The sequence below is a fragment of the Melopsittacus undulatus genome, chromosome 4, assembly GCF_012275295.1.
Source record: "Melopsittacus undulatus isolate bMelUnd1 chromosome 4, bMelUnd1.mat.Z, whole genome shotgun sequence".
NCBI lineage: Eukaryota > Metazoa > Chordata > Aves > Psittaciformes > Psittaculidae > Melopsittacus > Melopsittacus undulatus.
The window spans coordinates 49,144,515-49,168,890 of record NC_047530.1 but is presented as its reverse complement, the minus strand read 5'-3'; the positions used below and the strand labels follow the sequence as shown (position 1 = coordinate 49,168,890).

General features: G+C 46.1%; 1 protein-coding gene across 1 annotated transcript in view; it reads right to left on the bottom strand.

Moving 5' to 3' along the window:
* The window catches only part of CRACR2B (calcium release activated channel regulator 2B), a 40,108-nt gene that overhangs the window by 10,379 nt on the left and 5,353 nt on the right, over positions 1–24,376 (bottom strand). Inside the window, exons 2-11 of the mRNA XM_005149323.3 lie at positions 17,464–17,719; positions 15,897–16,008; positions 13,621–13,792; positions 11,331–11,477; positions 10,943–11,033; positions 10,721–10,813; positions 7,690–7,877; positions 6,954–7,025; positions 6,493–6,547; positions 2,349–2,428 (exon numbers count right to left, since the gene is read on the bottom strand). Coding sequence (XP_005149380.2) covers positions 2,349–2,428; positions 6,493–6,547; positions 6,954–7,025; positions 7,690–7,877; positions 10,721–10,813; positions 10,943–11,033; positions 11,331–11,477; positions 13,621–13,792; positions 15,897–16,008; positions 17,464–17,676 — 1,223 coding nt within the window. The 5' untranslated portion in view covers positions 17,677–17,719. The remainder of the gene's footprint in view (positions 1–2,348; positions 2,429–6,492; positions 6,548–6,953; positions 7,026–7,689; positions 7,878–10,720; positions 10,814–10,942; positions 11,034–11,330; positions 11,478–13,620; positions 13,793–15,896; positions 16,009–17,463; positions 17,720–24,376) is intronic.

The following is a 24,376-nucleotide window of genomic DNA, read 5'->3' as shown; positions in this document are numbered from 1 at the left end:
CCGACCTGGATTTTTAAAGCTTCCTTTGCCTCCCACTCCTCCCAGTACTGACAAAACAAGGCAAAGCACATAGAAGTGGCAAAAGGAAGAACTCTTTCTTCTTTCTTAAAGAAGCAACAACACCGCCTCTATCTTTTATATCCAATACAACACAAAAAGAACTAACAAAGGTTTCGAGGTTAGTGAAAAGGGCTTTGCCTGCAGGCAGCAGGGCAAGGACTGGCTGACCACCCTTGGAAGGCTGCGTGCAGTGTGCAGACATGGTACTGCCCTCTGCTGAACGCACACAGCCCAGCTTCAGGAAACCAGCCCTTCACTTCCAAGCGCTCCTGCAGCGGAGCCCTTCTGAGTTCAGGCAGCAGAAGTCTGCCACAGGCGTGCAAGTTGCAGTGAACGTGATGACACCAGGGTCACTTTGCCTGGCACCGGCTCTGCTCTGGCCTGCATCCACACCTGGCCGAGGTAAGGGAGCCTGGACACGAAAGATGTTTATCTTTTAACGCTTCCAACAACCAGCCCCACTGCGCTCTCAGCAGCAAGAAATTCCCAGGACCCCTGCCCAAGCTGTGGCAGCAGGGAAATAGGTGCACTGACTGTGCAGCACAAGAGGAGGCTGATGCACTTTGTTCCGTCACTTACCATGTCAGCTCTACCCCCCAGTGAACAATCTTCCAAAAAAGCATCTAGAATAACCAATTTAAACTACTGGAATCACTGCTGAGGAGCAAAGCAGTATCTTAGCTCTGCCTTAGCTTTCCACAGTTCAAGAACAAGACAAAGGGAGTGAGAAGGCTTAGGACTCAACTGAAGGGCTTTATCCACCCTCCATTGTCTTAATGAGCCAACAGGTTGCATTTGGAAGCAAATTAGAGAGACCAGAGACTACTACAGTCAATCTCTTCAAGAGGCAGTACATCCCATCTCTCCGCAAAATTTTTCTCTTGCTACTAGTGCAGAAATCAAGGCAACGACTCTCTTCCCTCACTCCTACAAGTACTCCTCATTAGGACTGCAAAATGCACTTGCTGCCATGCCTATACTTTTTCAATGACAGGGAGCTTGTGCTCCAGGATGTCCTCCCTACATCTGTCCACCAGGCCAGCTGGAACCACTCTTGTTGCAAATAGACACATCGTCCCAGGCTCAGGATCTGGGGAACAGACCCGTCTCCCAGGGCTGGAAGGAGTCACAACAATGAGGGGCTGAGACTCAAAAGCCTCTTCTTCAGGGAGAGAAAAAAGTGACAAACACAAAACTCTCTGAACAGTAACTCCAGATCTAATGTATTCTACCCATGTTTCTCAAGCAGTGTGGTGTGACACAGCACTTGGGCAGAGATGGAACTAACAAATGCTTCTCCTCTTCTCACATCACCCTCACTGTCAGACTTCTCTACCTGTTAAGTCTTTCTGGTGGGTTTACGCCAGCAGCAGCTAGCAGCATTTTTGCAATAAATAGCTGGGGACGAAGATGGGAGAACTTGACTGTCTGATCCCATGGACAGCATATCTGCCATGGAAGAGCTCTGCCTCAGAGCTGTGCAGCTTCCCAGCTGGGCTCAAGAATAAGCCATACTCCTCAGTGCACCTGGTTTTCCATCAATCCATGAGCCCAGGAGCCTGAAACTTAAATCTTAAATGCCATTACCAGATTTGCAAGTATTAAGGGTGAGTCAGAGCTCAAAGAAACTCAGCCTAGACCTCTGTCTCTGGTTTGTACCAGGAAAAACTGGGAACCAGTGGAACCTTCTGCAGAGACCTGGTGTGCCAGGTGAGCATCTGCATAGGTGTGGAGGGAGATGGGCAGAATGCACCCACCTGGAGCTGGGCCCTCTCCTCAGGGCTTTCAACTGCTAGAGAGAACACAAGCCTTGTGCAGCTCCTGCCCTCTGTCATGTCCTGGGGATATGGGCTCCAGCATAAGGTGCCAGTGAACAGGATTTCTGCCTGGGAAGGAACTGGCACACTTTGGAGACAATCCAGTCATTTTAACAAGAGTTGCCTGATTCACTGAGAGGCAGCCTTCGTGACTCCCATTCCGTGAACACTCCCATAGCTTCTGATGGCACTTAGGTTTGCTCCCCCATTGCTGCATATAGAAGCAGCCCAGAGGGGGGCCACCCTCCCACCCCCACAGAAATTAGCTAACAGCATCCTCAGCTTCATGCTGAGCCACCACCACCTGATGCCAAGAGGGAACTACAGCCACAGTCGAGCTGCACCCCCCCATGCTCCAAAAACCAGCCAGCACCAAAGTGGGAGAACTTGACACAGGACACAGCTTGACTGACAGGGTACTCCAGCAGGCACAGACTGACAGCACGAACACAACACAAACGCCCATCTAACCGTTTGACCGGCTTGTCGTCCAGCAGGTAACTGCCTAGCACTGACCCTTTCTTCAACAGGGGCTTTTTGCTCTGAGGTGCCTGGAAGGTGAAAAGAAAAGGGATGAAGAATGTGATTACGACCCAGGAACCCGATAACCCCAGTTAATCACTTGCCACCTCTGCAGACCACTTCAGGGAGGCGGAGCTGGAGTCCTTGAGGCCCTACACCATGCAGTGGTAGTGCCCTGCCAGCAGGCTTGAACAGAAGTGAGCACAGGACTTGCCTTTCTCAGTTCAGCTCATTTAACTCATGCAAGAAAGCGTTACTGTTGCTGTTTTCCCCTCTGCAACAAAACCCATCAAAAACAATGGTGCCCCAAACTGAACTCCAGACGGAGCTTTTGTTTCTGTGGCTTGTTCTCCATTTGGTCTCACACCTGAATCTTTTATTTCCCCTCCTGCCTTTCTATTATGCTGATGTTTTGTGGGACCCACCAACTGCCCCTTCCCCAGAAGGCACTAGTACCCCTTCTCCATCAGTACTCACCCAGAGCTGCACATGAATCATAGGAAAGGAAGACCGCTCTGCAAAGGGCAGTGCACATGCTCTGCCTTACACTAACATTCCTCTCCATGCTTTCCTCATACTTACCTCAGACTACACACTTCCTACATCCAGTGTTTACCAGCTCCCCAGAGAAGGAAAAAGCAGGACAACTCCTCTTGCAACCACTTTCCCCCCTATATAGCAGATTCATCATCCCCAGCAGAGTCAAAGATGAGCAACCTGCCTGAGATCACACAGAAAGCCTGTCACAGAGACAGGATTGACCTGCCAGCTCCTCCAAAGGCTATGCTAAAGCCTAACCTCCCGTTCAGCCCCAAATGGACTGAGTAACTGCTCTGGCTACACACACTGAACACAAAGTGAGAGACAGTATGGCAAGGTGCCCATCACCTCAGCACTGGGGGAAAGGGAGATGTACTTGCTCTGTAAGTCTAGAGATTTCTGACAAGTCCTCACAAGTTATTCCTGGGGGTAAAGATGGTGAAAGAAAGAGTTTGCAGCCTGCCAGATCTGCCTCTGGTAGCAGTTTTTGAGCTGACCAAACACCTGCAGGCAGCTCTGGACAGGCAGGACTTTGTGCTGCTCGCAGCCCAGGGGAGGACTGGGAAGATTATTTCTTCAATAACCCCTGGCTTATTTTAAAAGGCAAAAGATTAAGAAGCTGCTCTCCTGGCCAAAACACCTTTACCACAATGCAGGCCAAGAAAAGGAGACATTCTGGACTGCACAGAGGGGCTCACCCAACCAGAAACTTCGAGGGGAAAAGTTCCAAATGTTTTTTACATATAAAAGTGATGCTCAGGAGAAAGTCCAGCTACACAACCAACCACCATGGAGAGTCTTACAAATGTGGAGCATGTATCTTCCAAGGCAAAGGACTCCCAGGTGCAGAGAGACCCTTTGATCAACACTGGTATCAGGCTATGGTTCAGCCAACCAGTGTGGATGGAGAAGCAACCCCTGGAAGAGTTTGAGCATGTTCACTCAGGGGCATCCTCTAGACACACAGAAACAAGGAACTTGTGTTACAGCCCACTGGAGCCAAGTCACAACCTTCAAGTCACCTGTGGAGCAAAGGGGATCCCAGGCAATCTGCTATGGCATGACCCTACTTGAAGAGGAAAGAGCCTGTGGAGTACATACCTGGGTAAGAAAGGAGAAACAACGGGGCATGTTTTGCATTGGTTCTGCCATGCTTTATTGGCCTGCCAGGTTTGTGTAACACGTGGCTTTTTGCCAGAATGGTAAGGGGACAGACATGACATCACAGCTGTACGACACACGATGGCAAGGATTCTACAACAATAGCACATGTACAAGCATTTGTATGGGAAAGATTCTGGTTTATCCGTGAAATACAAATATGTGTCCAATGGAGTCAAACTCCCAAAACACTCTTCATGACAAGTAGACATGAAATTTGTTCAAACACATAGAGCATGCAAGCATAACTCCATAACCAGATGGGTCACAGGTGTGAAAATGAACCCCACAGTGCTTTGTACACAGACCTAAATAGCCACACATTGCTACCTGTGACCTAGCCACTAGGGCAAAACAGTGCCCCATAGTGCTGTGGGGCCAGGGTCTGCCTACCCTGGCAAAACCAGAAACTCTTATGAAGAGCAAGGTATTAAGCTGGGCACTGAGAAGTGCAAAGGAGCAGTGACTGGGTTATTGTCAGCCTCGTACAGCCCAACTCAGACATGCAACCACTTCAAAATCCTTCCTATAAAAGAACCACTGTTCATCACACCTTCATTTCACAGAAATAACACAACTCCTCCTAGCATTAACAGAGGGAATTAAGGCCTTGGGTTTCTTTTTAGCCAGTAAAAACATCGATAGGCTCTGGCAAAGAGTGTGCCACACACTCCATCAGAAAGCTGGACTCTCCTTTTGGCTGCTGTAAGGAACTACTGCTGTTTTCTTGCCTGCCTGCAGTGGGACAGGCTGGACAGCGTATCTTCTGCAGGTGTATGGCAATAGCAGCATCTCTGTAAACCCTCAGAGTCCTGCTTTCTTGTGGACTGAGAGTGGCCAACAAGATGTCCTGGCTGATAAAGAAAAAAACCCTTACTCTAGTACACACTTCATCTGCCCAGCACGACACAGCCTTGCCAGATGAGCAATGGTGGTAGGAGTTCACCCTGCTGCCCATCCCTACTATCAGCACAGGGAGAAAGCAGCTCCTTTGTACCCAGACTCTCTCTCCTAGGCTCTCTCTTATGTCTCCTTGCAACTGTTAACGTTTCAGAGCAGCCCTGAGCAAGTCCTAGCAGGTGAAAAAGAGAGGAGAATAGAGGAGGAGCAGACAAGCTTTGCATACACAGCAGTACATACCTCAGCTGTGGTCTCCACAGGCTGCCCACCCCACCCACAGGAACCCAGAAGCTGATGAAGCACTATGCATGGAAAGAGGAGCACAAACTATTTTCTTTGCCTGCTTGCACTGGATTTTGCTACACAGTGACTGTGTTTATTACTTCTCCAAGAGGAAGCAGGAAGCCCAGGTGTACACACACATATTTAGCAGCTTAAAAAATAAAGAAAAAAATAAAGAAAAAATAATCTTTCAGATTTCAGAAACACACACATAAAGGCACACACCCCATCCAAAACTGTTACTGAAATTATCTTATATAGCTGCTGCTCCACTTGGAGAGGAACTCCAGCATCTCCCCCAGCAGGACATCTTGTCTCCTGTCTGGGCACAATCCCTATGCTTCCTTAAATGTTTCTTTACACACCAACCAGAAAGTATCTCACAGCCTATCACTGCCTGTCCTCACTGCAAGACAGCTACTTCCAGATCTTCAAGTGGGGCATGGTGGCAGAGCAGAAAAAGACACGTGGTGGCAGGGATAGGTCCAAAAAGAGCACAGGGCAGCCTTGCCAGTGACATTTGGGAACACAGAGACTTTTTCATTGAAAAAAATAAGAATTAAAAATAGATTACATATTCATACTTATCTTGGAGACTGGGAAAGACCAGAGATGGAGTTGACTGTTCCAGATGTCAGAGCCCCCCTGCTTTCTCCTAGCCCTCTGACACAAGGCTTACTGCTGCACCTCCACCCCAGCAGAGTTCATAGGAATGGGGAGCTGCCCCCGAGGAACATCTGCAAACATCTGCTACAACCTCAAGGGGTCACAGAAACTCTAAAACCTTCCTCTGCTCCTCTACCCCCAAGTCAGCTGGCAGCACATATGGGAATCCATCATCTTCTTCACCACCCAGGTCCAGGGATGCATCCAGCTTCACTCCCCTCCTTGCGTATGCCCTGTGCTGTTACAACACACAGAATCCCCGTGTGCAGCAGGCAGCACCCACTGCAGCCCTGCACGGGGCTGTGTGACAGTCACAAGCTAATACACCTTGGGTTAAACCCCGGTGCTTTGCAAGAGCAACCTTCAGAGCTTGTCCCCAGCACCAGCAGAGAGGTGCTGTGAAGTCTGTATTAAGCACCACGCCAGGCCTCCTGAGCTCAGATCATTGTCCCCCGTGGAAGTGACAGGCCCCCGAGTGGTGAAAGCAACAGCAGCAGATGAAAGGAGGGTGGTTGGGAATTAGGGTTTTCTTTCTTAGACTAACCAGCTTCTTGGCTTCAAAAGCATCTCGCTCATCTCGAAGTTTCTTGTTCATCTCTCTGCTCCAAAGGAAGACACAGGAGAGACACAATGAAACACTCATCAGCAATGGAGTAAAGACCAACATTTGAAAGCAAGAACAGAAAGGAAACTTGGGAAACAAACACAGATGTTATTTACTGCCTGACGTACTGGATTTTCCATGTATCTCAGCTCAGGTAATGGGCTCCACATAGTCCCTTAGCCATCACGAAAGACTAAACTTCTCCAGTGGAGGGATTACACAACCTGTATTATGCCAGAACTGGCCAGGTTGTGCAACTCTGGACCTAGAAAAACAAGCAGTGTCTGAGCACTGCTTGAATACCCTCCCATAGCTTTCTGTGGGAGAAACAAACACAGTGCTGAAAGTTCAGCCCCTTGCACACACAAGGGCTTGGCATTTTCCCCCAGCCCCGTTCTTACCTGAGGAGCTCCAGTTGCCGTAGCAGGCTTTGTTTCTCTTTCTGCATGTTCTTGGAGACTCTACACACATCCCTAGGACAAAGAGGATTATAAAAGGGCAAGTAAGATAATGGGAGAGGAAATACAAAGATCTCTTTTGCTGAGACACTCATGGTATTCTTAAAGATATGGGCCTGCCCTAGGCTAGGAGGACTCAGAGGAAGCAGCACTGCTGTGGAAGCTGGGATGGCTGGGTTATATGCCAGCTCTCCTGCTCTCCTTTCACATTCCAGTTTCCTCAGCTGCTGGAGATGGGAAGGATGCTTGCTGCCATCTGGATCTGAAACACCCCAGTGTTTTAGCTACATATTATTAGATTAAGCCCAGAAAAAGGAACACAAGTGATAAGAAGAGGACCTGCAGGAACTTTATGGAGGCAATAATGAACTAGAAAATACATGGAGGAGAAGCCTCCTTTAGGTTGATGGTCATCTGTATTTTTTACACTGCTTTACTAGCCACATGGCAATAAACATAATCATCTCCCACTATAGGCAGGTGGGACATAGCACTATCACTCCCTCTTGAGGCCCGTAAGACCAGTGGGATGTTACTACTTTTCCTCAAGAAGAAACAGGAAATCCTTTGATGAGGCCCAGGCCTCTAATTAGAGATCTTTATTCTTTTAACTACTTGTCCACCCTTCTTTCTTTCCCTGAGTTCCTGTCCTGACACCCCCTTCCCTGCCCATTCTCACCTGTCCTTTTGCTCTTGCTCAAGCTGAGCCTCTTTCTGGAGCTTCTGTAACTGCCCCTTCACTGCCTCCAGCTCCCATTTGCTTTTCTCCAGTTCTTCCAGCAGGTTTTCATTCAGATGCCGGAGCCTTTCATTCTGCACACGAGTCTCCAGCTGCTCTGAGTTCAGCGACTGTAGCTGATGTTCCAGCTGCAATGGGAGGAAGGCTGTGTAAACACAGGGTTCTGTGCTACCATCATGCCTGTAAAAACTGGCTGAAAAAGCAGATGGAAGTAATAAGGCAGAAGGGAGGTAAACACAACTTAGGTCTACAGGACCACCAGTGGCATTGAGAAGGTGAATTGGAAGCAATTATTTCTCATCATGCCAGCCCTGGGGAGCAAGCAATGCAATTATTAGGCATAGCAGAGGAAGCGCTTCAGGCAGCATGAGAAGCTTCTGCTGTCAGGCACTGTGGAAATCAGAGTGCAAATAAGGGTCAAAGGAAGACTGGGAAATTTTGGGTGGAAGAAGGAGTATATCCATCAGGACTTATTAAGCGCAGCTGCTGAACTGTCTGGGGCCTTTCTGAGCCCATGGCAGCTGAAAGGGGGATACATCGAGGTGCCAGGCATAGCTCACACTACACCTGGAAAGTCAAGTGATTGTGTGGCCTTTACCACTGCTGGAGACAGGCCCTTGGCCTAGAGATATTGTTTAAATGCCACTGGGGCACAGCTACACTCTAAGCAGCACAAGAACCCAGCACAACTAACAAGCCTGATTTGGGAAGTTCAAAGCCTGTTGTCATGTACTCAACCGGTGATGTGACTCCTCACAAATGACTGGCATAGTCTGGGAAAGAGTCAAAGCCATGCAGCAGCCAAACCCATCCATCTCATATGACAAGTAGGGCATTACAAGAAGGATTATACTGGCAATTCAGCCATACCAGCTAACTAGGGCCATCTGCTGAAGCTGGCGCTATGCAGAAATGGTGGTACCCATCCAAGAATTTACAAATTCCCAACATAAAATTATACAGCCCATGCTTGAGAACAGAGAGAAGCACCAGGCACCAGTTCTGATCAGTGTAGTAGGTGGCAGCGTCAGCCTCTGCATTTATACCTCCAGCTTGCCTTTTCTCTCAGTGTACCTTCTCCCCCTCTCAAAGGGAAAGTAAAGCAGCACACTGTAGCACAAAATAAAGTGCTTTTTTCTTGCTCTCTGCCAGCACACAGATACAATGGTTGCAAGCAGGAGTGAACAGAGCTGATATTTCTTAGGTTCCTTGAAATACAAGCCCTACATCTCTCCCCACTGAGGTTACAAGCAGAAGTTGCACCCATCTTTGCCTGAAGACTTCCAGTCCTTTGGATATCAGCATGACCACATAACGATGGGCAGTGAAGTTAAGGCTAAGAAACAGCAACCCCTGCCCAAAGCCTTTGGATCTTTCAATAAGCCAGAGGACAGGTTTTAAGTAAAACACACCTGCTCCTTCCCAAGAAATCTCTATTACACACAAGTCTACCGTTTATGCTGTTTGTACTTGGAAGCGATACTGCGGAGCAGCACGATCACAGTACTGGTCTTATGCCACAAGAGGGACCTGATTATCTGCATAGCTTAGTGCAAGACTCAGAGTTAAGAGAATCAGAAATGACCATTTGAGTAAGACTGTCCATGTAGCCTAGTACGCTGCCTTGACCTATAGCAAGAAGAGGTGCTACCTAGGAAGAGCATGCCTATGACCCATTCCTCCTGATACAGCCCCAGCATCTATAGTCCCTGGACTGGGGATGTTAGAGGACACATCCATGACTCTTCCTTCTTTTGATGAATACTTATGAGCCTGTTCTCCATATTTTTTGTCCAATCTTTTTAAATGCCGACACTGCCAGCCTCCTGTGGAAAAAAAATCCACCACCAATCTCTGCATAAAGAAATATGTTCTTCTAAATCAAATTCATATTGGTCTCACTGAGTGTCCCTAACCTCCCCTATTGGAGGATTTAGGGAGTAACAGTTCCATATGAACCTTATCCACCACCTTCCCATGTCTATAAAGTTCATTCATATCTTCCCCCAGTCTCCTCTTCAAAATCAAGTCTAAGCTTTCCTACTTTCTCTTCCTAATGCAGATGCCCATTTCCTTATTCATATTAGTTCTCTGTACCTTCATACTCAAGGACACAATGGAGCCAGAGGAAACTAGAACTGCACATACCAAATGAGGTACATCAAGGGAGTAGGTAGCAGGAAAATTCTGGCCTCTATCTTATTCTCACTGTCTCTCCTGATGGCACTTAAGTTTTGTTGGCTTTTCCAGCTGCTACAAAGCTTCCAGCTGTTGGGGGTATCCAACTTGGATACCCCCAGTCACCAGCATCTTACAGGTACCTCGACGACTTGTTTTTGTGGGGGTCATGTCTTAGTTCTTCAGACCAAAAGGAGAAAGACCTCCAGAATGGACCATCCCATACAAGTATCCATGCCAGGAATGGATAAAGGGAAGTTTCTGCTTTGATCTTCTCCGTGACTGATTAATCAGTATGTCATTAGGTGCTGGAATGCAAACCTACGGTATATACAGCTCTAAGCATCATAGAACTGTTCACTCGGCGTTATTCTGGAGCAGACAGAAAACACAAACCAGAGAAATTTGGCTCTTGTATGCCCATACACAACTTTCTTACACACTACAAAAGGCTCTAAACTCATAACTTCCATATGTATGTGTAAAAACCCTGTCTTCCTTGCCAAAAGGTTATTGTACAGCTGATATGAGGATTGTGTCAAGAGAAAACAAAGCAGATGAGAAAATGTGTGATCAAAACATTCACGCTAAGACATTACAGTAGAGGACAAACCAATCACTTGACAAACCACTTCAACTCCTCCTTCAGAGACAGAGAGAACTAGACTAGCTAGCAGCAGTTTAGCTTGTACAAACCCTCAGCAGATGAAAACCATTCTCAGTCAGGAAAGACCTTAGCAGGAAGAGAGTAGAAGGGGATGTGCTTCTTTAGAAAGGATTTAGGTCTTGTTACCTTCTTCTGGCGGTAAAGGATTTTCTCCAGCTCCTGCTCTTTGCTGCGCAGCTCCTTCTGGAGCAGGTTACTCCTGTCATGTCTCAGTGCTTCCTGCAGATGTAAAGATACAGCTGTGTGCATACAACAACCAGCACAGTAAGAGCTGTTCTTGGCCAGACAGGCCATCACGTCTGCTTCAGAACAGAGAAAGTTTGACTTCAGCCAAGAGAGATGAGGTACCTGGCAGATCAGCCTCTCCCTTTCTGCTTTGATCTGTTGTTCCATTTCTTCATAAAGGCACCTGACTTCTCGGTCATGGTCTGTCTCCTTCCTACAAAATGTATGGTGCCCACAGGTCAGGAGAGAGAAAAAGAATACAGAAAGGAAACAGGAGAGGATGGTGGAAACAGATTCCCACTAACAGCTGAGTAGCACTGAGTAGGATTTCAACCAGACCAAATGTTATGAGTGGACACTGATGCAAAACAAACCTGTGGGGATCAGATCAATAGTAATTTTATTAAAGCAAGAAAAATCTCCGTGTCTTCTAACCCAGCCTCAACTCGCATTTGATGCGGCATTCAAGCATCAGCTGGTTCCTGACAGCAAACAGTCATGATGTTCTTACCGCTTCAGTGCCTGCTCCATAGACTCCTTCTCGTGATTCACCTCCCTTATGTATGATGAAACACGCAACAGAAACTCTTCAAAATTGGATAAGAGCTCCGGACGCTCTTTTCGTAGCCGAGCCCAGAGCTCTCGAATCTCTTGTGGACTGGGGCAAGCATGTGGGAGGGAAGGAAAGCAAATGAGTTTGTGTCATCTTATGGACTGTTATTCCAACTCCAACATGCACTCAGGACAGACAAACTGCTCTTCTCCTGTGACAACCTCCATTACATCATCATAGCAAAGAGGGAAGTTGGACAGTGATGGAGCATGCATGTGAAGTGAGATCTACTGTAAGGTTAAAATAAAGGAAGTCATCTGAAAGAAGACTACGAAGACAGAAATCTAGGAAGCAAACCTGGAATTATTGTTTTTCTAAGTATTCAGCAATAACGCATTTGGTGTCTAACCCAAGACTTGGAGAAGAACATTCAGCAAATCTGCTGTGAGCTATGGTCAAGCAGCAAACTGTTGTAGCTCAGGGCATTTAGCACATATCACATAGGTGCTTTTTCTCAGGACTGTATTTATTTATTTTACAGGTATGGAAACTGGGGCACAAAAGCAAAAGAAGCAAATTTTCCTAGGTGTCTCATCAGGATAAAAATGGAGGAAGCCCTGGAAACCCAAAGTCTTCTTTTCTGAACATGAAGTAACAACACTGTTTTGGCAACTAATTCATTGCAACTTGAACACAGCACTTATAAACTTACTCTTTCCTAGAAAGTCTTATAAGGCTGCAGACATCACTTCATGTTCTTTTCAGGGAAGAGCTTATTTATCTATTTATTTATTTATTAAATCCTTTGAGTACTTTGGAGGAACTGAAATATATCTTGAAATACAAAGAATAATTATACCTATAGGTATTTTTTTTGTCTAGGTGTCTCCCTTAATACTCTCTATGAAAAAGCAAACAAAAATCCCAGCCAAAAAGTTGTTGCCCTGCCACCACTGCAAGATAGCCTGCTTTTTCTGCCCCAAATTGAAACAGCACTTCATAAAAACTTCATGGTTTAGATAAAAGAACCGTTTTAATCCTGTTAACAAACAAAACAATTTATTTCTAGCAAAGCCAGTGAAGACAGTTCAGATTCCTGCTCTGACCCCAATTAGCTTCTGTTTTATATTACTTCTTTATAACAGCTGGCTTGGCACAAAGGCATGACATGAAGTAGCTACTGAACTCATCACATAAAATTGCAAGTAAGAGGTCCAAAAAAACCACAGGATAATTCCACTCTAAGACTCGATGCTTCTCAAAGCAGTTATAAACAGCAGAGACCGTTTCTCCAGAACAGTAACACGGCTTTTCACAGTGTCATCTCATCATCTGAGGCATAGCAGCTTTACAGAATTCTTCAGGACAGAAGTTGTTTAGCATTAACAGACACATGCAGATGCTTTGCATCACACTGCAAACCAGACAAAAAATCTGTTTTGTGACAGCTGCAGCTCTGTAAGCAGCAAACTCCTCCACTCCCAGCTTCTGTCTCCAGTCCTGGCTATCTCCTGCACTACCTGGGCTGCTCCCTGCAAATTGACAACACTGTCAGACTATGGTATCTGAAACAAAGGGCTCCCACAGACGCAGCTGGGCACCCCAGCCTGAGCAGCCACACCTCAATAAGAGCCAGTTATACTTCACTTGGGAAAGACCTAAAAAAAATGTGGGTGAAACTGGGGCCAGAAGACTTTACTGGGGCCACATGCAAAAGCATTAATACGAAGTTTCAGGGCTCAGGTGAGCATCCATTGCCCAGTTTAACCTTCACACTCTTCAAGATCAACCCAGTCACAAGCAGCACTTTGAGCACAGATCCTTCACAGAGACTTCCAGACCTAAGATTGTCTGAACATATGTGAACAGTCATACACCATTTTGGAACAGACAACACACTTAATCCTCCTTACCTCGTCTAACCCTCACATGCTCTTTTTCATTTGCTGTGTGCAGATGGGCTTCCATGCCATTGTTACATTTTACATCTGTGGTATGAACTCTAGTTTGGGAAACTCTGCAAAAACCACTGCACTAAAAGTAACTGATAACTGATGAGAAAACCCAGACTTCACTGCGTTTGTTACCAAGCATACGAAAACCCAAGATAGCAGTACAGAAATCCCAACCAGTGCTTCACAGAGCAATCAACTCTGTTTGCCTCTTTGGTCTTTGCTGGCACTTTGAAGTTTTAGTATTGCAAGATCAAACTATGTTAGAAGTCATGCCATGTGACTCCTCTACTTACTCTTCAAACATTTGGACTGCTCCAAGCTGCTCCATCATGGAACAGAATCGTTTCTCTTCATCATCATCTTCCGGGTCCAGGTCATCTGACCAGCCTGATTCAAAGGTCTCCTCGTGTCTGGAGCGATCCATTCTCCCAGCCCCTTGACACAATTCAATCCCTATTAACTTTCCTAATGAAAGAAGGAGGGAAGAAGGAGAATAAAGAAAGTCAAATTGTATGTCATTTAATAAGCTATTTATATGGCAGCTCGACAGAGCTCCATGAGAAGCTGCCTGCGTGCAGTAAAATACAGCTCCTGGTCAGTAAGAAGCCTCTGTTCTGACATCCTGGGTGATGTCAGTGTCCAGCTTGCAATGCTGGGATTGGAACTGGCTCCCAGCCCAACAACAGGCTGTTAGGGCTCTGCTCACATCTGTGTGAAGATGATCTACCACCCTTGCATGTGAAGCATCCCATGGAGCAGTGCTGAGGGTTCAGTTGTTAATGGTCCCACAAGCTGCTTCTACGACTGCAAGCCCAGCACTGAATAACACCATACCTCAGTTCCCCAGCTTAAAAAAGTGAGGAGACCATCACCCCTCCCTTCTCATGTGCTACATCTGTTCTGATTCAAGTGCTACAGGACAAGGACTGCCTCTTGCTAGGATTGTGTATAGTGTCTGAACAAAATGAACTTCCTCCCTGAGCACTCCCTCCTGCACCATCCCACGTATGGATGGCTTCCAGCTATCTGGATCCTATTTCATGCTGAGACACTAATGCCATGAGAACTTCATGCTGTGCAAGGCACATGACAAATACTGGTGCTGGGAACAAATTCTCAAAAAACCAAATCTAGCAATCCTACTCAAAATGCAGGCCCCCTTCCTGCATACAGAGGTCAGACCTCCATCAGCAGCTACTTTTCCTTTCCAAAACATATCTGCTTGGTTCAAAAGACATAAATGACATCCCGACTACAAGGCAGAGAGCCAAGGATGTTCAGAGCACAGATGAGAACAGGAAGCTGCTCTAAGGGGAAAAAATATTCACTATTTGTGTACTTCAAAGTGTAATTTATAGATATATTTTACTAAGGGTGATCTTGCACTCTCGTCCCTGCACATGGCAGGCAGTTGGAACTACATAATCTTTAAGGTCCCTTCCAATCCAAACTATTCTATGGCTCTATGGTTCTTAGTTCTGTATGTTCAGGATTTAGCCGCTTCTCTCCCACTCTTGAAATGTGCTGTTAGAAAAAACCTGCTATATGGAGATACAGGGCCCTACTCAGCTCAGAGTAGGCCTGAGGCTCAGACAGTTAATTAAGGAGATAGGCTTAGATTAGGCACTTTGGGTGTCTGCTTTAAAGAAAGAGTCATTATGACTCATTATCTCTTTTACAGAAAATTGAGGTAGAAAATGGCCTGAAGGTTATTTTGACATCCTAGAAGGATTTCAGATCACTTTAAACTGAACAATTTAAATGCATGCTCTTTTGCCAGAAGTGAAGATGTACCCTGTAACCTCTCAGAGTCCATGCAAGAAGCCCTCTCAAGAAATAAACTTGATTGCAGCTTCCCTTGATTTCTGCCCCAGACACTCCAGAAGGAAGACAACAATATGTAAGCCAAACTCTTGAGTCTGAAAAGGATTTCAACAAAGCCAGACACAGAAAAATTACCACAAATGAATGCAAAAATTAAGTGTTTGACCTAGACTGAAGCAAGTCCCATGGAGCCAGGCTGCCAGCACAGGTGGTACCTGACAACTGGGGACTGACACAAAGAGAAATCTTGCCTATCTCTACCAGCAATGGTATTGAGGCAGGTACCCTCATGATGTCTGTCTATGGATATAGCTGGGACAACTGTGTCAGATGATGGGATTTGGGAACACAGAGGGCCTACTGATAGGACTCCTACTATCCTTGAACAGCACTGCTACCAGCTGGAGACAGTTACCAAAAGGCATATTTCTGTCCTCTCATCCAGCAAAGGTCCCTGTTGAGATGAACAACTGTGGATTATACAGCCAGATACAGGCTGTAGTATGTACCATCTGCAGTAGGCAGTGTTCAGAAGCTGGCTCTACCAGGTAGGCAGGTAACAGTTATGGAAGAAAGCAACACAAAGCCTCAGGAAGGGGGATAACGGTATTGCACACACATCTTCTCCAATGATATTCACGTAAGCATGGAACATTGTCCTGCATAGCTAGTACAGCTTCAGCAGAACATAAAACATTATGTCACAGGTGGAAATATCCTTCCTCTGCCTCTGTGCAGTCCTTACCTAGCCCCAGGCTGAATTCCACAGGTGTCAGGTATCCCTTATTGTTCTGTTCCAAGCTGTCAAAAACAGTCTCCAGTTGCTCAAGGGTTAGGGGGAGTTCACTTTGGAGCCGCTGCAAAGACAAAAGAATGAACAAAAGACTCAAGTCTTCCCTGTGAATAGCTCCTGTCCCTGCCATCCTCAGCTCTGGCCCACAGTGATGTGCCCTTTCAGCACTGCATCCTGGGCAGGATGCAGCAGTCTGCCAGTACAACCAAGTGATGACGCAAATACCCACTGATACGGCAACACTTTCCATTACTGGTGATCCAAGCAGGAGTGTAGAGAGGGAACTTTGGGTTATTTCCTTTGGAGGGAGCTCAACCTTCTTCCTCCTGCAATTCACAGCCATTGCCTGTAGCTCACAGCCTGCCTCCCTCCACCCCTACCCAAAGGTTGCTGCTCCCTGGGGCACTGCCAGCCTCCTGTGACCACTGCTGTTACCAAGAGAGCTCTCGTTGGACACATCAGGTACCAGCTCCATCTCTTTGGCCTGAGAGGGAGGAACAGACTTCTGGGTGTCTGGACTTAGTTCCCAGCTCTTGCAGGAAAACTTGCAAATCATAATCAAAATGTGCAGTCCATAACAGAATTAGCTTTCTTTTGTCATCTTCTGCCTCTTAGGACCATATCATTATTTCCACAACACAGACAAGGAGCAGAGAGAGACTTCCCTTCATAATACATGTGCAGAACATGTAATGCGAAGTGGCACCTAAAAAAGCTTCCAAATAACAAGATGGGTAGGCTAAAACCTCCTTACTGTCTGTTGAATATGCAGCTTTAGGTGAAAGCTTAGTGAATATTTATTAATGTAACCACACAAAATTAGGTATCACACAACCCAAACCGAAGTGAGTCAGTAATTAAACCAGCATGGGCCTGCCAAGTGTTTATTATAGATGGTGGGAAAGATGGGACAGGAGAAAAACAATCCACATGTAACCTTCCTGATAAACCATTAAAACAAAACTAAGAAAGAACTAGAGATTCTGTTAACAAATACTTAACAGGAACCAGCAAAACCTCCTTCTACAGCAAAGTTACAGGTCAGGCCTAAAGCGAGTTTCTGAGCTCAGGCTTTAGCTATGATTGAGACAAAGAAGATACACAGCTTTTTTTAAAGAAGTTGGTGGGCTTTTTCCCCCTGGTTGGTTGGGGGGTATTTGGGAAGTTCTCGTTTCCATTTTTCAAATTAAACCAAAGCTTTCCCCTCCCCAGATTTCCCATCCACTGCTTGCTTAATGAGCATAGGAACTATAGCAATTTTTTTTATTTTATGCATTCCTTAAAATTTTGGAATTGCGTCCCACTTGTCCCACGAATTCCCTGCAGGTCCAAGGCCCTCCTGGGATTTTTGGCTCCTAGCAGCTGGCTGTGGCAGTTTTGCTCCCAGAAACCTGAACAAGACACAGCCCACCTGCACATTCACCCTTGTCAAAAGTAAAGATACGCAACACTCTCCCCTCTTCTGCCACCCCTGCCTTTACAGCTCCTCCCAGGACACAGGAAGGACTTTTTCCCTCACCTGCATGTCCACCTTGGTGATAAAACCCTTCTCATCCTTGTCACACAGCTGGAAGAGCTCCCTTGCCTTCTCGAGCATCTCCACCTGCACATCTTCCAGTTTGCTCATCTGCCTGGAAGGAGAAGCACCAGGAACCACCCCATCCTCCTCATCCCCTTCCTCTTCTCCTTCCCATCGGACGTATCCCAAGAGCGCTCCACTCTGGTTCTCCATCTTCTCAATGTTTTTTTTCCCAGGGCAAGAGCAACTGGAAGAGCTGCAGGGCAGGAAACAGAGAAACCCCAGTCAAACGTGACCCTCCACTTCCACCCCACACATCATCTGGTTACATGCTTTGTTAGCCTGAAAGAACAATATTCAGCATCTGTATATGGACTAGATGATCTTTAAGGGTCCCTTTCAAACCAAACTGTTCTGTGATTCTATGATCTGTTACTGGGGATGTGTGGAGCTTGTGTCAGAGGCACATACCACACATAGGTGCACACTGTACACAACATTGATGTCACCAAGCCTACCATACAGCCATTACCCTCCATACCGATGACCTCCAGACCATGCACGGAGCAAGGATGCTCTTTTGACATCTTTTCTTCTCTAGCTCAGACCTATAGGGCAGTCCAAGTTCTCTGGTGGTGAAAGCCAGGTGCCAAGGGAAGGCTTCAGCTGATACAAGAGTATAAGAGGGGAATATTAAAGCCCGCAGGTAGATCTGTGTGGGAGAAGGGCTGAGACAGGGGCCTAGAACACCTTGAGCAGGGCCTGCTCCTGGCTATTGCACAGCTGCCTGAATGCCCTAACCAGGATGGTTCTCTCTGGCCTTGGTTCCTCTGGCAATAACATGTGCTTTTCCTCCTCCTGTTGCTTTTCTGCACCACCTTTGAAGACCAAACCTTCCTCACAACTACAAGAACCCAGAGCAGGACAAAGGCAGATAGGAGAAAGATCCATGCAAGTGATGGTGGAAAGAGAAGGAATGTCTCTCCCAGCCCTCTCCCACCCAGATCCCCTGGCTTGCCTTCTCCCTGTGACATTTTCTTGTTAATACTCCTCAAATAGAAACTTCATATCCTTTCATGTTTTTACAGCACAAAGAAAGGTCAGGCAATGCCTCCACTGGGAAAAATCTAATAAGCTGGGCACTCCTGCCCCCCTTGCCTTCCAGCCTCTGTTTTGAGTGCTCCTAAGCTGCCAAATAAAATTTTAATCTGAAATGTTCACCTTTATAGGAAGGAAACCACAAAACTATGGAGAGAGATTTCAGAGGCCAAATAAAATAATTCCCATTCTTACAAGTACCTAAAACAAAATGCCTAGGAACGAGAGCACCCCTTTAAGCACAGCACTGTCATTGAGAAGATGCACAGAACACTTCCCTTCTCCAACTCACCTTCCAACTTACTGAGGCCACGTAACACCCTCCAGACAGCTTTTCTTCAGCAACACCACCACATTCCTTAAACCTCAATGCACTGACTGCTTTAGACTTCTTCTGCAGATCTGTGTTCTGCATTGCAGGGCAGAAGTGAGCTGTGCAAGCAGGCTGAGAGCAGATTTAAACAGTGCTAGCCAAAGAGGGCTTGAGGGTTATGGGCTTGGTTTTCTTTTAATCTCTAAGAAATTAAAAGCTACGTGCAGATGCTGTGATAACAAACAAGTTAATTCTGTTTGCACTCTTAGTACAATGGGAGGATAGAGAGCATGATGGCCAGGAAGAATGTCACATGCGCGAACTATATGAAGCTGACACAAAAGGCGAAGGCAATTATGTACTGTGCTATGTGACTCCATTTATTACTGCTGGTCTGTGAGCCAGAGAGTGGTTTTGCTTCAGAGAACAAGCAGAACACTCTGCTCTCCCTTTCAAATCAGTGTTTTTTTCAGGGCACCTCTGTTTACTGTCACTTGAGAAGATATTTATGTGAAACTCTGCAGAAGACTCCCAATATATGGGTATTATTATGTGTTTCTATTGAAGGAGACACCCCTGGCAAGCAATGGGCACAGGGCTGGGCCCAAGCCTTGGGGAATACTGCAGAGGAAAGGAGGGAAGAAAGCATAAACAGCAAGAAGGCAGCGGGTGTCTCTTTCGCTCTTTCTCAAACAAACCCTTCTACCAAGCTTTTTTTTTTTTATGTGTTATGGAGCCACTGCAAAATTTGGAGACAAAAGCTTGATTCTATCCATCAGATGGACGGTCAGCTTGCTTCTCATGGTAAGCCCGAAAGAATTCCAGCTTACTTTTCACATTCAAGTAAAAATTGCAAAACTGGCCTTGAAATTAAAAATAAAAACCCAAATACCTTCTGCTGCATAGATTTCACAGGTGATTACAGTGAAGAACCACATGATCACACCGATGAATGATAGTTATTGGCTGCTACAGGCCACCTCACTGAAGCTTTTCACTAGACCCATTCCTTCTGCAAAGTCACAACTGCAGCACAAACAGCTCCCGTACCAGATGGTGAGCACAGGCAGCAGCAAGGGAGGAAGTGAAACAGGAGTTCAAAGTGAGAGCCATGACAGCATTGCAGAAAACAGCCAGAATAAGAGAAAGCACAAGTAAGACATGTTTTCTGAAACCTCCCTCTGGCTGCCCAGGAGACACTGAGGTCCCCAGAAGTAGAGATAATCTTGCTTTCTTATTGTTAGCTTCATCATTTCTATTTCAAAAGCCAGAGCAGCCCACGCAGTTGATGTCTCCCAGCTCTGCTGCAGCAAACAAGAGGTTGCACGAGGAGGATGTTCTGCTCTCTCCAAGACATATTTGCAAGCTGAAATCAGACCCGTTACATCCCTACCTCTAGCATCCCCTCATTTTATCAAAAGCCCAGCTGTAGCTCCCAAATGCTGGCTAAGCTAAAAGATCCTTAATTAGAAGAGCTAGGAGCCTGATAGGACAAGAGTCTGAAAAGATTTCACTCACATGCGAAAGATCAAGTCCATTAATTGAACAGTTGGAGGACAGAGTCATTTGCTCAAGCTACTTCAAGTGGCCTCAAGCCAGATGTGGTTCTTTCAGTGGTTAGGCAGCATTAGAAGAGGCACAAAACATCAAATAAGAGAGATCCTCAGTAACCAAAACAGACTGTGGCTCTGATGGGCTTCTCTCGCAGAGGTCTTTTACTGAGAAGCTCTTCATCTCCATCCCTGTTTGTAAGGGCACTGCGGAGTATAAACGCAGGTAAGACGCAAAGCAGATCTCAGTCTGATAATCGCTGTCATACCTTCCCTAGTCTCAGATCATCACTGCAAACTACTGGGGAAGCAGCTTCATCAGCAAGATTCAGGACATCACTGAAAGATAACTTTGACAGAGGCTGAGGTCACTAGAGTGCAAAACCTGTAGACTGGTACCAAAAGTGAGGCCAGCAGAGCTGGCTTGGGTGCAGAAAGACGGCTTGGGAAGAGCCACTCTTGCTGGACAAGTGGAGAAGGCAAAGATAGGTATGGACAGCTAATGCTTTTGGTCAGGCAAGCCTGACAGGCTTCCCCAGTGAGATGTAGCCAAGCCTCCTCCAGTGACAAAGCCAGGGGTTGTTAATAAAACTTCCTGACAGGATGCATTTTTCAAGGTCTCTTGTGGCAGGACAAGGTAGTCATTGAGTCAGCACCAGTTGAGAATTAATTTCTATACCTAGCCTGGAGTCAGAACAATCTCTGTATCTTGGACTGTTGATATACATCATAAGACCATCCACAATGGGTCATGAGCTCATCTAGCCCAGCATTTTGTCCTCAACAGTGGCCGTGAATGGCTGATGAGGTAAAAATTACAGCAGAGCAAGCACAGAGGCTCAGAGGCTCCCCTGAAGAGATCTGCCAGCTTCTAACCACTGTCAGCATGGGGCAATTCCAGAGCCACAGGGCTCCTCTGTCATCCTCCAAGACACTTGCCCAGCCTCCCTTTGAATCTGTATGAAAACATCCACTGTTCACATGAACATGCTGGTAGACATGGGGTGCCTGCTGCAATCAGTGGGTGCTGACAAAGCTTCATGGGACTATTCCAAATGTTTGGGTACATGGTTTGACCAGCACCCATTCCACGAGATTCCCACCTTCAATTCAAACAAATGTTTCCTGTCACCTTCACAGCTCAAAACCATGCCACAGACTACAAACTCCTCTACCAGGGCCTTGAGACCTACCACGAAGATGGAAGCGCCAGGGGGGCACCAATGGGCTCCAATCACCCTGGTCAGCCTCACAGTGTAATGTTTTTCTGCAGCCCCCTTTCCACACCCCCAGAGGTTTGGTTGCCTGTGCTCAAGGGCAGCTCTGACATTGCACAGTCAAGATCTGGGCAGTGTCCAACATCTGAACAACCTGATATAGAGCTTTAGAGAAAGCCAGTCTTCAGGACCTGTGGATTACACCAGGTACCTCCTGCCACGGTGTGTGCTGGGGTCAGCAGTTCACCTGCTCCTGCAAGACAATTCTCCCAGAGCCTGGAAAGCAAACACAGATCTTTTCAGACACAGCACAGAATGGGAAATGCAACTGCCAGGAAAGACAGCTAACACCAGGTCTTGTATTTCTACAGAGGTATCTAAGACCAATCTTAAATGTGTGTTTTAACCACCTGAGGCATAAACCACAGCATCCTGTGCAAAACTGTGCCAGAAAGTCAGCTGGATCCCATGGACACAGTATTCTTTGGGAAATGTAAGATCTGAATTCCAACCGTGATTCAGCTTGCCGTATGGCCCTGGGTAAGTCACATCACCTGCCTGCGCTTATAGATTGTCAGCTCCTCCAGTTTGGTTCTGATGCTTGTGACAGGTGGCACTTTATTTTAAGACTCAGTTCCTGGAGAGTGATAATTACACATGAAACTCGAGCATCAAAATAGTTTCAAAGCCTCAAAACTGAAGAACTAAAAACTTGAACACAGAACTTGAAGAAACTGCAAATTTCAACACAGAGAGGAACTGACCCAAGGTGCTTTTCCTGAAAAGTGGTGATTCTGCTTTCAAAGTACCCATTTATTTCTGAGAGAAAGCTGCTTCTTGTAGCAGTAAGCAGTGTCAAACCGGTACAGAAAAGTCATGGCTAAAATGCTATCAACAACCCAGCCCTTATCTAGGTGACTGTCACCACCATGTGCACATGACAGCTTCATTTATCTGACGGGTTTTTTCCACAGCCCAATGACAAGGAGGAAAGGAAAGTGTGGATTGCTGCCAGATTTTCCACAGCTGGTCCTTAGATGACCCCAGTCACCGCAGGGCACTGTAGACACGCTGAACACACAGCATTCCTAGCAGTCGTGCCCCACTGCAAGACAATGAAGTAACAGTTAACCAAGGCAGAAAAACCAAGCACAACTGGCTAAGTCGCTTACCCAGGATTACAGAGCAATTCCAGGATTTGGATCCTGAAGAGCTGTAAGGGAAAGCAGGTTTTTGCTTTCCTGTACCATTGAATTTATGATGACATGTTAGAAGAAAGGAATATTAAGGAAGAATCATTATAAGTGTATAGTAGGTGTCTAAGGTATACCACAAACTAAAGTGCTCAAATACTTGCCAGGAAGTTTCCCAGAAGACATCCTCCTGTATCTCTGCCTAAGAAAATATTATTAGAAACAACAAAACCACCCCCATATTAAAGCTAAATATTTAAGCCATTTACTTAAACAGATCAGAAGAACTTCCTCCTCCTCCCCCTTTCCTTTCTAGTCCTAGTGCAGAAGTGTCTTACAACTTTAAAGGAAGGAATTCTCCAGGTGATTATGTGTGCATTTATCAGCTCTTGATGCATAGCTGCACGAGACAGGTTTGATCCCATGCATGAGAAGGCATGACACAAAGAGAAGGAGATGAAGGGCTGGGGTAAGGGATCCCTGCAGCAGAAGCCTGTTGCTTCAGCAAATTACAAACGCACTGCAAAAGCATGCCAAGACACGGTACTACAAAGCATCTGTCACTTGATCATGGAATGGGAGTGTCACTCAGGAGCAGCTGAGTAACAAGCATGTTTTAAGAGAAAAGGGCAATAAAAGCTTCACAGGCCCTTCTACCGTTTTATATCAAACACATGCCATTTGCTCTGCTTGTTCTACCTTCCTTTCCCTCCCAATGTTTTGAAAGCAAATAATTGCTATAAAAAGTATTGGTTGTAGGACACAGTCACATCTACATATCCCAGGTTTTATAGTACTGTGAGATTCAGTGATCAAATATATGTATTTACAATTACTATCCTTGTTGCATGCAAAAACACATACTCTTAAGTGCATCGACAAAATCACAGCCATGCAAATCTGACCAGCTGAGGAGCAGAAGTCTTGCCCAGGCATGGCACTGACCCCCATGTCACACTGGTTTCCACACAGGCTGAATTTCCAAGAGCTGCTCAAGGAAGCAGGGCACCCATTAGGTGAAATTGCTTTAACAGGCTCTGCGCAGTGCCTGACAAGGCTGGGAGCAGAGCAGAGTTATTCCACAGGGTGCTTTGCTCAAAACTGATTTTTTTCTTTCCTTTCTCTAGGAAGTTTGTTTCCATTGTTTGGAATTTGTTTGGGTGGTTGTTGGGTTCTGCCTTCCCAAAGGGAACAGCAGGAAAAGAAATACGCTGAAAAATTAGAAAAACATCAATTGTTTTATGAGGTTGGTTTTTTTTTTCTTTTTTTAAAAAACCCTAAGAAACCCATCCACACCCTGGGCAGAGAGCCTGAAATCAGGTGTAATATCTAGAGCTACACTTCACTCACTTTCTCTCTCTCTCTTTTAATTGCCTGCACTTCATTGTGACCCTTTAAGGAAACAGGAACGAATCCAGGAACCTTTGTGTTGTTTACTCATCAGGAGTTTAGCTCTGGGCTAACCCATGCTGCAATATCGATGGATGACTACATCATGAGATATGCCAGTACAATACAGAGGTATATCCCAGAAACACAGGC